The sequence below is a fragment of the Notolepis coatsorum genome (assembly GCF_963971535.1).
Source record: "Notolepis coatsorum genome assembly, chromosome: 11".
Classification (NCBI taxonomy): domain Eukaryota; kingdom Metazoa; phylum Chordata; class Actinopteri; order Aulopiformes; family Paralepididae; genus Notolepis; species Notolepis coatsorum.
In genome coordinates, this window is record NC_140175.1 from 92165758 (window position 1) to 92180358 (window position 14601).

Consider the following 14601-nt stretch of genomic DNA (forward strand, 5'->3'; position numbering starts at 1 on the left):
AACCCCCATCTCAGTTGCTTTATAAAAACGCTGTTTCAACCACAAGCAACTAAGGCGTGCCAGTCAATCGCCTGTTTACAGCGAGCTAGCACTATACGTGCGTCGGGACACACCCCCATCAATGAACAGGCTATTTAGACCTGTCATTGAATCCCCAAGGCGCCCAGGGGAACGACAAGAGGGGTGTGACACTCCCTAACTCCAACACTTCTGGAATAGAAAGAAGGAAGCATCAACAGTATGTATCCCAGTCTACACAGCCGGGGTAAAAAATGTTCACATTTTTACATCCCACCACCCTCCCATAGGAAAGAGACGGGGATCCCCAGAGAGACTTCCCACGCGAGCTGTACAGATTGAAAAGAATATATTGCACCTTGAGCCATGTAAAAAACTGGTTTTAGGGCCTCCGGGGAAGAGGCACCGAACCCATACACACTCAATAAACGAATTGAATCGAATATACATACAATAGAAAAGGACCCTTCTAGAGGGTCCACTCACTTTGACAATCTGAGGAGGAAGGCTCTGTACTCTGATGGAGGCTTCCTCACATGGAAGAAGGAGTCCGAACTCACAGAAGGCCTGAGTAGGCGCTTGGTGAGGAGGAGCCCTGACCACCCCCCCTGAAAACAGATCCATCACATGGACCTGAACAGCACACGGAAGTCCTACCAACAGAGACGCGCACGGTGACGTACTCTATGGCGGGGGAATTCCTGCGGTGCACACGCCCAATATACCAGGCCGTGGGACCAGGAACTCCCTCCCCCCCCCCCCCCCCCCCCCCCCCCCCGTAACGTGCCGAACCGCCACGTGACGGGAACCTTGAAGGACAGGGGGTGTACCCCTGACCGACAGAACAATGGGGAGAGGAAAGGTTACCAGTTCACCCCTTTACGACCCCACACCCATGATACGACGTAACGACAAAAAGAGAATATGACACAGTCATAGTCAGCTCTATGAAGCGTTTCACAGCTCCACACAGCGCACGAGCTAACCTGCTATCTGATTTTTACTAAGGAAAAACACAGAATAGAGAGGGCTCTAAGAACCCCGGTCCAACATACACATGTGCTTCTGTGGCCAGTACAACCCAGTTGTAGGTCACATGACACACACAACCCATCATCACCTACAAAAAATGGCAAAAACACTCAACAGAGGAACGCCGTTTTTTTCACAATGAGAGAATACATCATTCTTGATTAGTATCGACCACAGGCCTTGCTAAGCACACATGACAGCAACCAAACCAATTTCCCTTTAGGAAATAAGTTTCTCCAGCAGATTTAGCACAACCTCAGCAATCAAGCTGAGAGTTACATCGTATCCCTACCACACAAAAGACACAATTAATGCACAACATGTCTGATAGGAGGTGATAAAGTCCCCAGGGAACCGGGGGGGGAAACACAATCCTCCTATTTTACCCTCAATACGGCCAGTTAAAACAGGAAAACCTGTTAATGTGTGAACTCACTGTTCATTGTCATTACAGTCTGAGAAAGAACATTCTTTTACTCACTCGTCACCAAGCATAGCTTCATAGGTTAGTTGCCTTAGTAGTGAGTACACGGTACACATAAACACCATGATGTTTCTCACACAACAACCAGATCAATACATCACGATCTGCACAGAGAAGCTAACTGCCAGTGACAAAAACAGCTCACACACAACCCGCAACGTATCTCAAATGCATTGCAACAACACACGTTTTGGGAAAAAAAACACCGTTATTCACAATACATTTAGCAAGGTAAAACCAGAAGACGTGTTATGAGGTCTGGCCAACCCCGTACCTGCCCGGAACGCAGATCAGCGAAGTGCAGTCACAAGCCACCGTAGAACACAGCCGTCCCGTGTTGTTCGATCCGGGCAGCGTCGCCGCTCCACCAGTCGCTACAGTCCTCTTTGTTGACGCAATCCCCGTCTAGGCTCAGGCAGGGTCGACGAACATCCCCTGTCAAGGATGACGTCGTGGTCAAGAGTGTAAAACATGTTAAAATCAAAGCACGTTCAACAGAATAGCATCAAGCTAACGGCTGCTCCAACCGTTCGGGTGCTATTGCTTCCGCTCGCGAGACGCCGATCTACGACGCACGCGATCAGGAGCGAGCTCCCGGCGGCGCGCGAGAAGCCAAGCTACCCCGCGCCAGGCCACCGACCGGCTAACCGTAAGCTATGAACATGTAAACAATGACATAACACTCACCCAGACAGGCCGCCGTTCTGAACCCTCCTCACTTTTTAAGAGAAAAGAGAAAACAAGACGTCAACACCGCTTCACAACGGTGATATTACCACGTCCGGCGGAATCAGCACAGTACCAACTGGCCTGTATAGCTGACTTTGAACATGAATCTGCCGCTATCGCACATTACATGCACATATCCCCTCGTGAAGGAATACTCTCATTTGGATATGAAAGATGGGGTCTTAACACGGTGACAGAGAGAATCCACTCGTCCAGAACACACAGGGATCACCAGTGTCAATGGTCGCGGCCCACTAGTTAAAACTATAATGGTCGCCAGACCAAGGCCTTCTGTCGCCTAGACGGCTAAACAAAGGACCCTAGCCTGGGGCCGGTTTCCATAAACTTTGTCAAGTAGCCCCCATAGCACTAACAGACAAGTGGAGCCCGCCAGCAAACACTACTCACCCAACCTGGAACGCACCGCTCCTCACAACAGCGGCATGTCCGACAGTTCAGCTGTGGCCTGACAGGTTTCACCCCAACAAACACAGCAAGGAACTGCAGTTGAGAAGCATGCAGCGGCGTGCTCCCAATACGAAAACCGGTGGAGGGTTTGTAGAATGATCATCATCTTCTAGACACTCCAGTACGAAGACAATATCGCCGTATTTTCTCGAAAATAGTGAGAGAGAAAATAAAGATATGATGTCAACGTATCCTTGTTTCCCAAGCTGTTCCTAATCCAATTTCTTCCATCATGGTGTCAAGTGTGGGGATCTACCGAGGCACCTCTTCCTTGTGGTGAAAGCGAGAAGGAGGAGAGCAGGTGACCACACACCTGCTTATGAAGGTAAGCTGATGAGGGGTGTGGTCAGACTAATACTGGTATTAGAGGTACATTTGTGGTTTATTCAGTACGCGTGCACGTACGCGAGATAGTGCAGTAGCGATGCCAAGCTAAGCCACTAACGATACAGAACTATGGACAGCAGAACGCAGAAAAGGCCAAACATCCTAAAAGGATTAAGTCACAGGCCAGCAGGGGTGTAAGTGGCCACAGAGGTGGAACACCCTTAGAAAATCAGAGATCAGAAAAAAACTTGCTCGCCAAGTATAATAAATGTATAGGAGTTTGTCCTGGTTACATTGATGCATACCTACTTACTTTATATACCTGCATATAACTCATATAACTCTATGATAGCATGTACAATAATATATATATATATATATATATATATATATATATATATATATATATATATATATATATATATATATATATATATATATATATATATATATATATATATATATATATATATATATATATATATATATATATATATATATTATTCTTACTATATATTGTGGCAGATATCATACCCCGCCCCATGGCTACGTGAAGCACGGGAGATACTACTGCCACGGGATGAGGAGAAGCAATTAGGCAGCTGATTAGGACTGATAGAAGACACCTATGCACCACAAGATCACCCACATCCCCCCCCCCCCCCCCCCCCACACACACACACACACACCAGACACACATAACATAAAACACTAGGACAGACAGAGTATTGTTGAGTGGAGGTGAGGAAGGAGCAGGAGTCCAGAGAGAGAGATATTGATACGGAGTTTTGTGAGGTGAGAGGTACAGTAGTTGAGAGGAGTCGTGTGTACTGGACCCTAGACTGGCTTAGAAACCCCCTTGTGTACTGACCCTGGACCGGAAGACAAACTATGAGTATTGAACAATCCCTTTTTGTACGAGAGCCTGTTTTGTGTTTTGTGTTTTGTGTTTTTTCCTTTTTTTTTCTCTTTCTCCGATTTTTTTCTCTGTTTTCTCCCTGTCCCAATTTAGTCGTTGTGCCAATTCCCCCCCCCCCCCCTCCCCTACTCGGTTGTTGTGCGCATGTTCTCCTACTGGTCGGTACAAGGGAACCCTGAAGTATCCGCACACTTCCTCCGACATGTGCGGCGACAGCCAGTGGCTCTCTTCTCACTTGGCAGCGAGGGCTCTCATTGGTGAAGTGTAACGCGTGGGAGGTCATGCTGCCTTCCTCAAGTCCTGCCTCCGCTGAGCAGGCGCCCAGACCTGACCTGTAGGCGTCGCTGTCCACAACGCCAGTTTCCCACCCACGGCTTCCCTCCCCCTAACCCAGCCAAACGAGTTAGTATAGCGATCAGCCCAAGCCAAGGCAATGCTGACTCCGGGAGTCGAGACCGCAGTCGAGTCGAGACCACGCCACCTGACCGCTACGCCACCTGACTGCTCCTGTTTTGTGTTTTTGACCTTGGACTGTATTACGACTACTCTAATTGCCCATCGGACTATATTTGCCTTATTCAATAAATATATTTTATTGATTGAAATTGTGCTTGTGTGGACAATTTAATTTGTTTGTTTTTGACCCGTGACAAACACCACCAGGCACCAGGCTTGTCACAATATATTATATATATATATATATATATATATATATATATATATATATATATATATATATATATATATATATATATATATATATATATATATATATATATATATATATATATATATATATATATATATATATATATATCCCCATCTGTCTGTACATACCTGCATATAATCCTTTTTACATATCCCTTACCTACTCGTACTAGTTACGCTGCTGGCCAGTATGACTTACTACCATAGTGTTTTTATACCTGTATCACTGTACATATTAATACTACAACTCTGCATACATCTGATTAGCACTATTACTCAGTAGTACTAATTTATTTTATACCCAGTTTAATCACCTGTACATTGTATATTACTATTGCACTTTATTGTTTTGTTGTACTGTACTTGTGATGTATGATGGCAATTTAATCTAATCTACAGAGACAAACAATTTCCAGAGTTTCAAAGTGCAATACTGACATGATGCACGCTGTATGCATCTAACACCATCTCTTGAGCACGACGCTGATTTTCAAGAGTAATGTAATTTGTTGATTGGTTGGATCATGACAGCGTCGCTGCTGCATATATATGTCAGGGCCAGGGGTGTATTTATAGTTTGTCTTTTGTTACATGTTGTGTAGTTGTGTCCTCGCTACACATCGGAGACCCACAGTCATTTTTGGATTGATGCATAACCAGGGTATCAAATCACATGCCCCCCACCCAACAACAATGGCATGCTAGTATGAGAATACTATATGAATATCATGTTGATATAATGTCTCGTTGCTGAATCTCATGTCTGTCTCCTCTTTCTGTGTTGCAGTATCTGGGTTGTATAGAAGTCCTTCGGTCGATGAGATCTCTCGATTTCACTACCAGGTCACAAATAACCAGGTATGTCCACATCCCAGTTTCCAAACATTAAGGCAATTGTCCATGGCTGCTTTGGGTTTTGCTAATCTTTTGCAAAAACAAACAGGGTTGCACACAAGTAATGCTTTGCAATCAGTTATTTTATCAGACTATAACTTCTTTGTTGGCATATACCTAAAAGGATATCTATAACAAAACTAATATCAGATAATATTGGAAAATATGATACCTACTCACGAAATTATTACTGACACTGAGGTACAACTTATTAGGGAATATTATTGACTGTTTTAGAGATCTCAACAAAACATGCGTACAATGTATGTGCAAATATTCCAAACTTAGAATGAAAATTGGCCGTCTAAATGCTTATAATAATTCCATATAAACATGGACTTTCATTTTCATTTTCACATTGCGCCATATTTAGTTCGCCGTGCCTGTTCAATTCAACGGCTAGTTTGAATGTCTGAAGATAAGACTCTATTTGTCTATGTACCCCTTGTTGCCTTTAAATCTTCTGTGACTCTTATCTGTGAATGGCTGTGAGCGTATTGACCACCACTGTGCCTGTAGGAGAGAGAGAGAGAGAGAGAGAGAGAGAGAGAGAGAGAGAGAGAGAGAGAGAGAGAGAGAGAGAGAGAGAGAGAGAGAGAGAGAGAGAGAGAGAGACCAACTGTGAATTGGTGTGTATGATCATGTCTACTTTTCTGCCTGACTTCCTGGAGCCATCCCAGCGTTAAACATCAGTGTGAGGGTGGCAAGGCACTCTCTCTCCATTGACCAGAGAGAGATGGAGAAACACTATCTCACCCTTAGCTATTATTAGATTTTCCCTTTCCAAAATAATGTACTGTTAACTTGTGCATGATTTATCCAGCTAGAAGATTTTCTGTTTCTGTCATGGTGAACGTAGTACAGTAGGCTCGACAATAGTTTTTTCTCATTGCCAGAGAAGGAGTATCTTTATCTTTCACCATAGGACGCAGCTGTTTCCCCTTTTCACTGAGTATAGCCATTATTAAAGGAACACCCCAACATGGGAAATGCGCTTACCGTCTTCAGACAAGAAGATAGACACAATTTCCACTCTGTGCGTTCACTAGAAAGCTATCCGGCTGCAAGCTAGCCTAGCTTAGCACAAATGAATGGACGTGGATAATGATCAGCTAGCCTAGCTGATGGCCGAAAACACCTCTCCGTATTCATTTCGGGATCATCCCTATGTTCCCCGGGTCCTATGTTCCCCGGGTCCTATGTTCCCCGGGTCCTATGTTCCCCGCTTGATTGATTAATAGATTGAACATTTTATAAATTTTTATTATTTTATTAATTATTAATGTCCGCCTTGTTTCGAACTGGTTAAGCTTAGGCCCTCTTTCGAAGTTGGTTAAGGTTAGAGTTTCGAATTAGGGCTGGTTGTCTAAAATTTTCAATCAATCAATCAAGCGGGGAACATAGGACCCGGGGAACATAGTGTTAGATTCTGATCAATCTGGCCAGTATCACGTCTTCTTGTGTTATCCTCTCTCCATCCATTGCTCTGCGTTGTGTACTTTTAATGATCCTGACGTCTCATATACTGGCTGATACAATCCTTATCTCTCCCCGTTAGTGCGATCCGCAAACCATAATAATTCTCCACCTTCGTAAGAATTCGACACTTTGACACAGCATAATACCTTACAAGGAGAAGCAGTGTTTATTTACATAAACAGAGACCTCATAATCAGATGGGAACCAATTCGTATTGTCCTTGTAAAATCTATTCTAATGATCTTTCGGTGTGTTCAGTCTATCGTCCTTCAGTCCAATGGTGGTCAGGCCTGGTCGTAGCCAGAACCCTTCTCCCGTTAGCCGAAGCTAATGATGATGTGTCATTCCTCCTCCTCCCCCCCCCCCCCCTCTCCGTGATGAGAGGAGAGAGTCTCTCAGTCCTAGTCAGATTGTAGTCTGCCCTTAGCCGCTCTTGGTCTGGCTTATACCCGGAACCACTGTCCGCTTTATAGGATCTTCGTCATAGCAATGATAGCCCGCCCCTCTTCTGGTTGTCATGCGCTGTCCATGACAACTGCTAATAACCTTTCACACATTTCAAAACGTTTCATTACTGTCAAAACCTCCATCGCGCTCTGCCTCTGTGTCTCCTGCAACGATATCAGCATGTTGTGTCTTAGATCGGAATTCAAAACAAACACCCTGCTCGGTCAGTGTGCTGCTATTCAGTGACTCCTGCTCGCTCTGAAACACCTCTTCCACCACCCTCTTCTAAGGCAAACCATGCACATTTCGATCTCTCTGACCCGGCACCGTTAGATGTGGTCATCTCCCCCCAATCTATACATCACATACATTGAAAAACCACCGATTTCCCTCAATAGACATGCTCCCTTCATTTCCATTCATCTGTGCTAAGCTAGGCTAGCTTGCAGCAGATAGCTTTCTACTGAACGCACAGAGAGGCAATTAGTATCTATCGTCTTGTCTGACTCTGGAGAAGACGGTAAGGTAAGCGCATTTCCCATAATGTTGGCGTGTTCCTTTAAAGATGTTCACACCAATCTCTCTTTACAGTGAGCCTCAGACCACATTGTGATTGTTGCTATGTGATAGATGAGCTGCTTCTCTCTCTGCCTAAATCCAGCTTCCTTTTTTTTTTATCTACTTTTTCTCCCATTTTCAATTTTCTCCCATCCCAATTTTTTTCCCGTATTGTCCAATTCTACCCTCCCCCGTCTCGAACGCTGTTAGGCCATGCCTCCCACAGGCCGGCTGCAATGTGGACGAAGCCTTGCATCACGTGTCCCCTCCGGTACACGAGGAGGCAGCCGTCGCATCTTTTCACCTGCACAGCGCGATCTCTCAGCGGCGAGGGTCTGCGTGGGAGGGACACGCGGCCCCCGTCGCTTCCTGATTCTGCTGCGCAGGCGCACCAACCGACCTGTAGGAGTCGCTGTCCACAACGTCCAATCCCCACCCACCAGCTTTCCACCCCTAACACTGCTAATTGTGTTAGTATGAACGACCAGCCAAGCTGGTAGCAATGCCGAGAGCTGGGCTCGAACCCAGCATCTCCTGCATTAGTGGCGAGCGCCTTGCCCACTGCGCCACTTAGCCGCCTAAATCCAGCTACTTCATGCAGAGAAATATATGTCAGTTTTGAAAACCTTTGAATAGACGCATTCACAGTTGCAAATGCATTCCATGACATTTGGAATGTATCTGTGATACCGCGCTCAAGAGCAAACCTCTCCTTTCTTTCACTATGAATTTACACCTCACTCCCAAGTCTTTAACCTGTTAAGCCCTAGGGTCCCTCCTGTTTTCTCATAAATGTATCAATACAGACCATATTAATTAATGTTGTGTTTCTTTTTCAAATGTAGCGTAAAGACCCTAACCCTATCAAAACAGCAGTCAAAGTGTATATTTTCAGCACTATGTTTATTTTATCGGACAAACGCGAGGAAATGACTGAATCCAGATGTAACTCTGCCATTGGAAAGAGGAGATATGGCCCTATCCATAGATGTATGACTTGGCCATAATAAGGTAATTTATAGTTCATAATGGATTATAATTCAGTGCTGTATCTACAAATCCTTCTGTTTAATCATCTTCCCTTTATTTATTTGCTTAGATTTGTTGAACACTTGATCTCAAGAAATTCCATGAGCATGGTGTTATTCACCGTCAAAGATGCAAAGAAAAATTATGATTTATATATCCTCTGTTTGATCACAATTTACTCAAGCATAAACATACACAATATTTCTGACACAGGGAATACATTCCCTGATGTCCATAGATGTTCCTAGATACCAAGAACATGCAAATTGACCTTGTAGAAGTGGAGCAATATTCATTTACTTGGGCATGTACTTTCAGGGGATTTTCAGAAAATAGGGCTAGAGTTTAACAGGTTAAATAATGATGTTAAAAAACACGAGGTATTTGAGACCAGCGACGTCAACGTCCCTTTCACAGCAGTCAGTGTAAAAGGACACCGTGTGTGACTGTGTGCACATATGTTTGATATCCACCTCAGCGCAGGCCTCTCTTTCTTTTGTGGAGGAGAGATTTTCATTCTCATCGAAACAACCTGTGGAGTCGGGAGTATAAATAGACTGGGAGTAAATATAGCTGTTGCTATGTGGCTATATGGTTGTCGATGGCCCAGTGGAGTCACCATCTTGCCCCCGTGTCCCCTCCCTCCCTCCCTCCCTCCCTCCCTCCCTCCCTCCCTCCCTCCCTCCCTCCCTCCCTCCCTCCCTCCCTCCCTCCCTCCCTCCCTCTAGGGAAGCCATCAGCCTGGTGTGTGAGGCTGTTCCTGGGACCAAAGGAGCACTGCGGAAGAGAAAGGTACACTGCATGTGGAGAGAGAGAGAAGGAGAGGGGGGAGGGGGAGGGAGAGAGAAAGAGAGAGGGGGAGGGAGGTAAGGCGAGAGAGGGAGAGAGAGAGAGAGAGAGGGAGAGAGAGAGAGGGAGAGAGAGGGAGAGAGAGATAGAAAGAGAGAGAGGGTAGTGGGAAAGGAAATATCCGCACAGAGATACTATAGACAACATGCACATAATTAAAAGGTAGACAGAAAAAAGATGATGAGAGAGATAGAGAAATAGAAATAGAATGAGAGATTGACAGAGTGAGTGGCCTTACACAGACAGGAGAGAGAAGGAGAGGGTGAAGGAAAGATGAGAGAGAGAGAGAGATGAAGCGGATGTGGGAGGAGAGAGAAAGAGATGGGAGAGAGAGAGATGGGGAGAGAGGAAAGAGAGAGAGAGAGAGAGAGAGAGAGAGAGAGAGAGAGGGTGAAGGAAAGATGAGAGAGAGAGGGGAGGGTGAAGGAAAGATGAGAGAGAGAGAGAGAGAGAGAGAGAGAGAGAGAGAGAGAGAGAGAGAGAGAGAGAGAGAGAGAGAGAGAGAGAGAGAGAGAGAGAGAGAGAGAGAGAGAGAGAGAGAGAGAGAGAGAGACGAAGCGGATGGGGGAGGGAGAGATGGAGAGAGAGAGAGAGCGAGAGAGGTGTGGGACTTTATGTGCGTGGGCGTAGCTCCATAGCCACCATGCATTGCACACTGCGCACGGCGCTCAGTGACTCATGTAGTGCAGAATATCTGTGATCAGGAGGCTGAACTAGCTAGAGATTTTGTGTGTGCATTGGTGCTTGTATTATTGTGTGTGTTTGTGTGTGAGACCATGTCTTGTGTGTGTATATGTGTGCCGTGAGTGTATGTATAAGTTCATGTGTGTGTAGTTTATGAGGGATTGTGTTTGTGTGTGTACATTAGTAATTGTGTCTGTTCTGTTTGTGTGTGAGAGTCTGTATATATAAATGTGTGTGTGTGTGTGTGTGTGTGTGTGTGTGTGTGTGTGTGTGTGTGTGTGTGTGTGTGTGTGTGTGTGTGTGTGTGTGTGTGTGTGTGTGTGTGTGTGTGTGTGTGTGTGTGTGTGTGTGTGTGTGTGTGTGTGTGTGTGTGTGTGTGTGTATACAGTGTTTCTTTACTGTGGGGTGTGTGAACCAATGTTCAGCTCTCCCCTGCATCCCTGCATGTTCAAATGTATATTATATCAAATATAATACTGTTAGAAGGATAATACTGTTGTTATTAGAGGATATATAAATGTTGATGGTGTGTGTATGACCCAGATTTTGTTTAAAGGTTTAAAGGGTGGGAGACTCTAGGCCTAACAGCATATTGTACCTTTTTACATCAGGGGTCCATGAAGAGCTTTCAAGATCTGAAGTTGCAGCATGGTTTGAAAAATGAAGATTTTTACAGATATCTTCAAGTTCGGCACTATATTGAGCAATTATTGAAGCGAAGTAAACAAACGCTTTTGGAAATATTTTATTAAAAGTTTTCAGAGAGGCTTATGTCTCGAACTCAAACCAAAAAACCATCTCAAGACTATATGGGATTACAACAGACGAAAGGTAATTCATTGTATGTAAAAGAGAAATGGGAAGGGAGGGAAACTAAATATAACGGAAGAGGAATGGGAGGATGTATGTGAAATACAATGGAAAACATCAAGTTTACCCGTATGGAGAGAATTTTGTTGGAAATCCCTGATTAGGTTCTTCAGTACTGCAGCTCAAGGGAGTCTTCGTACCAAATCTTCCAGCTGCTGGAGACAGTGTGGACTCTCAGAGGCAAATCATTACCACATATTCTGGTCTTGTCCCGTGCTGATGCCTTTCTGGAGGGAGGTCCATAAAATCTTTGAAAAGTATTCCAGGTGGACATCCCATTTAAGTTGGAGAGTCTATATTTGGGGGCCAGGCCATCAGAAAATGGGATAGATATATGTTATGTTCAACTTCCTCGTCGCCAATTGTTATGTTGTACGTACGTAGTATTTTGTATGTAGGTAGAGGTGTAGTAATAAGACTCAGGAAGCAGGTTACTCCTTAGCCTTTTAGTCAAGCACGTTAGGTTACAGCATGGTACAGCAGGGTATCATCATACAGCATTGTGTACTCTTCTTCTGCACTTTTACCTGTAGGCATAATGGCATTCTATTAACTACGCCCCATGTGGAGACTCTTGGGAGTACAGCTTCAACATGTCATGTTAGAGGACACAACAATATATATTTCAGATAAAGGGCTAAATCCACAAAGAATGGATTGCACGGAGCAAGTTGCAACCTTACTTACAATTCATTATGAAATGAAAATGGGGGACCCTGATGTAAACAAGACGAAAGTCTTTCTCTGGTCTGCATCCCGTTAACAATTGTGTGTATTGAGCCGTACTGTATTGTACCCATTCTGCAATCTGTTAATAAAATTTTCATTCAATCAAAGTGCGGCTAGCAGAAAAGCCATTACTAGAAAGTGGTTAAGAACAGAAATTCCTACAGTGGAGGATTGGATTGATATTATTTATGATATTTTTAAGATGGAAAGAATAACTTTTTCTTTTAGGTTGCAACAGGATACGTTTCGGAAGAAATGGGAAAGATGGATAATGTACATTACACCGTTACGATCTTCATTTGTTTAAGGTGTATAGAAATGTCCATTCGGGTTAATTGTTAAGTGAACCTTGTGTAAAGGGAGTTGAGTGTCAGGAAGATGCACCCCAACATATTATTTTGTTATTTGTTTGCTTTATGGTAGATGCAGATTTATTGGAGATGTACCCCAACATATTATTTTGTTATTCTTGGTTATTGTTTTTGTTTGTCTAGAAAAAAAGAAGTATAGGATGTTATTGACTGTATGGGTCCTCATGTATGTACTTGTACTTCTGCACTTTAACTCAGCGTTATTAGCAATTGATGCAATTTGTACTGCAGAAGGCTGAGATAAATGAAGGTGAAGTTATGACATTGCTTGTATAGTACTGTTGCTATTAGAGGATATAATACTGTTGTTATTAGAGGATATAATACTGTTGTTATTAGAGGATATAATACTGTTGTTATTAGATGATATAATACTGTTGTTATTAGATGATATACTACTTTGTTATTAGAGGATATATAACTGTTGTTATTAGATTATATGCTACTGAATCTAATCTCAGATTGGAGGTCAGATATAGCACAATGCAAAGTTGGTTCTGTATGACAAGTCACTGTGCCTGGCTCCACACTGATCATTCTGAATGGGTTTTTTATTTAATTTTATTAACAGATTGCAGAATGGGTACAATACAGTACAGCTCAATACACACAATTGTTAAGGGGATGCAGACCAGAGAAGACTTTCGTCTTGTTTACATCAGGGTCCCCCATTTTCAATTCATCATAACATATATGACATACAGATATACAGTACTGCTAAATCTATACATTTATGACATACCAGATTTACAAATACAGTACTGTTTGTAAAAAATAAATAAAATAAATAAAAGAAGAGAGTATATACATTTGACGAAGAAACTGTACATTGTAGGAGGTGGGGGGGGGGGGGGGGTTGGGTATGTGGGGGGGTGGGGGGTGACTGTACATGGAGGTGGTGGGTGGGTGGGGTGGGGGGATGGGTAGGCGGGGGGGGGGGGGGGGGGGTAACTGTACATTGGATTATCGACAAAACCTACTAGGTCCAAGAAGAGAGTCTCGTGTATTACTGGGTTAGGACATTTACTGTACATTGGAGGGGGGGTTGGGTTAGGGTATTTACAGAGGCCAGTTTCGAATTGCAGTCTCCCATAGGTGCTCCTTGAGAGTGGTTTTAAAAGTGGGTAGTGATTCACATTCCTTTACAGCTGTGGGTAGGGCGTTCCACATTGATGTGGCATAATTGCGAAACGTGTTTGGCCGAATCTGGGTTTAACATGATTTGTGGAGCTCCCTCTGGTGTTGTGGTCGTGGTATTCACTGACCTTTGGAAGTATTTTGACGTACATGGGTACCTTAGTCGTATAGTGTATCTTGTAGACCAGGCCCATTGCAAATTGCTGTACTCTGTCGTCTACTCTAAGCCATCCTAGGTAGTCAAAGTGGGCAGGGGTGAGGTGGGTTCTAGGAGTAAGGTCAAGTAGTAGTCTGACCAGTTTGTTTGTTTTCTAGAGTGATATAATAAAATAACCTGGTCTGTCTGTATCTAGGCTGTATCCTATGTAATAATAATAATAATAATATAATAATAATAATAATAATAATAATAATAATAATAATAATAAAATAATAATAATAATAATATAATAATAATAATAATAATAATAATAATAAATTGCATTTTAAGAGAGAAGCGCCTTTCTCAGACTAAAGGTACCCCTATGTACCCCTGCTCTTCTTCAATAGCTCTATCCAAGCCAGTGTCTCAGTATTATTGGGGGGGGGGGGGGGGGGGAGAAGTCACCTCTTTGGGTGGTTAATACATTTTCACAATAACATTTCTGTTTTTGAGTAATTGGCAATAAGTTCCTGTTAGCGTTTGTTAGCAGCAGTGCCTGTGCAAGTCAGTGTGGAATGAAATGATTCCTCTCAAAATGGCACACAAGACCTTTCAAATGGTTGCTAGTTTGTATTAATCCAACAGTTTATGGATTGTTGTCTATTGGCTTGTATGCGTTGTTGAAAATAACTGTTTCATTGTTGTTTTTGACTGTCCCCAAGAGTGG

At 43.5% G+C, this 14601-nt stretch overlaps 1 protein-coding gene across 1 annotated transcript in view; it reads left to right on the plus strand.

Moving 5' to 3' along the window:
* Positions 1–14601, plus strand: part of shc3 (SHC (Src homology 2 domain containing) transforming protein 3) — a gene marked incomplete at both ends in the record, with an annotated part of 120301 nt that overhangs the window by 41332 nt on the left and 64368 nt on the right. The window contains 2 exon segments of the mRNA XM_084324998.1: positions 5473–5543; positions 9821–9884. Coding sequence (XP_084181124.1) covers positions 5473–5543; positions 9821–9884 — 135 coding nt within the window.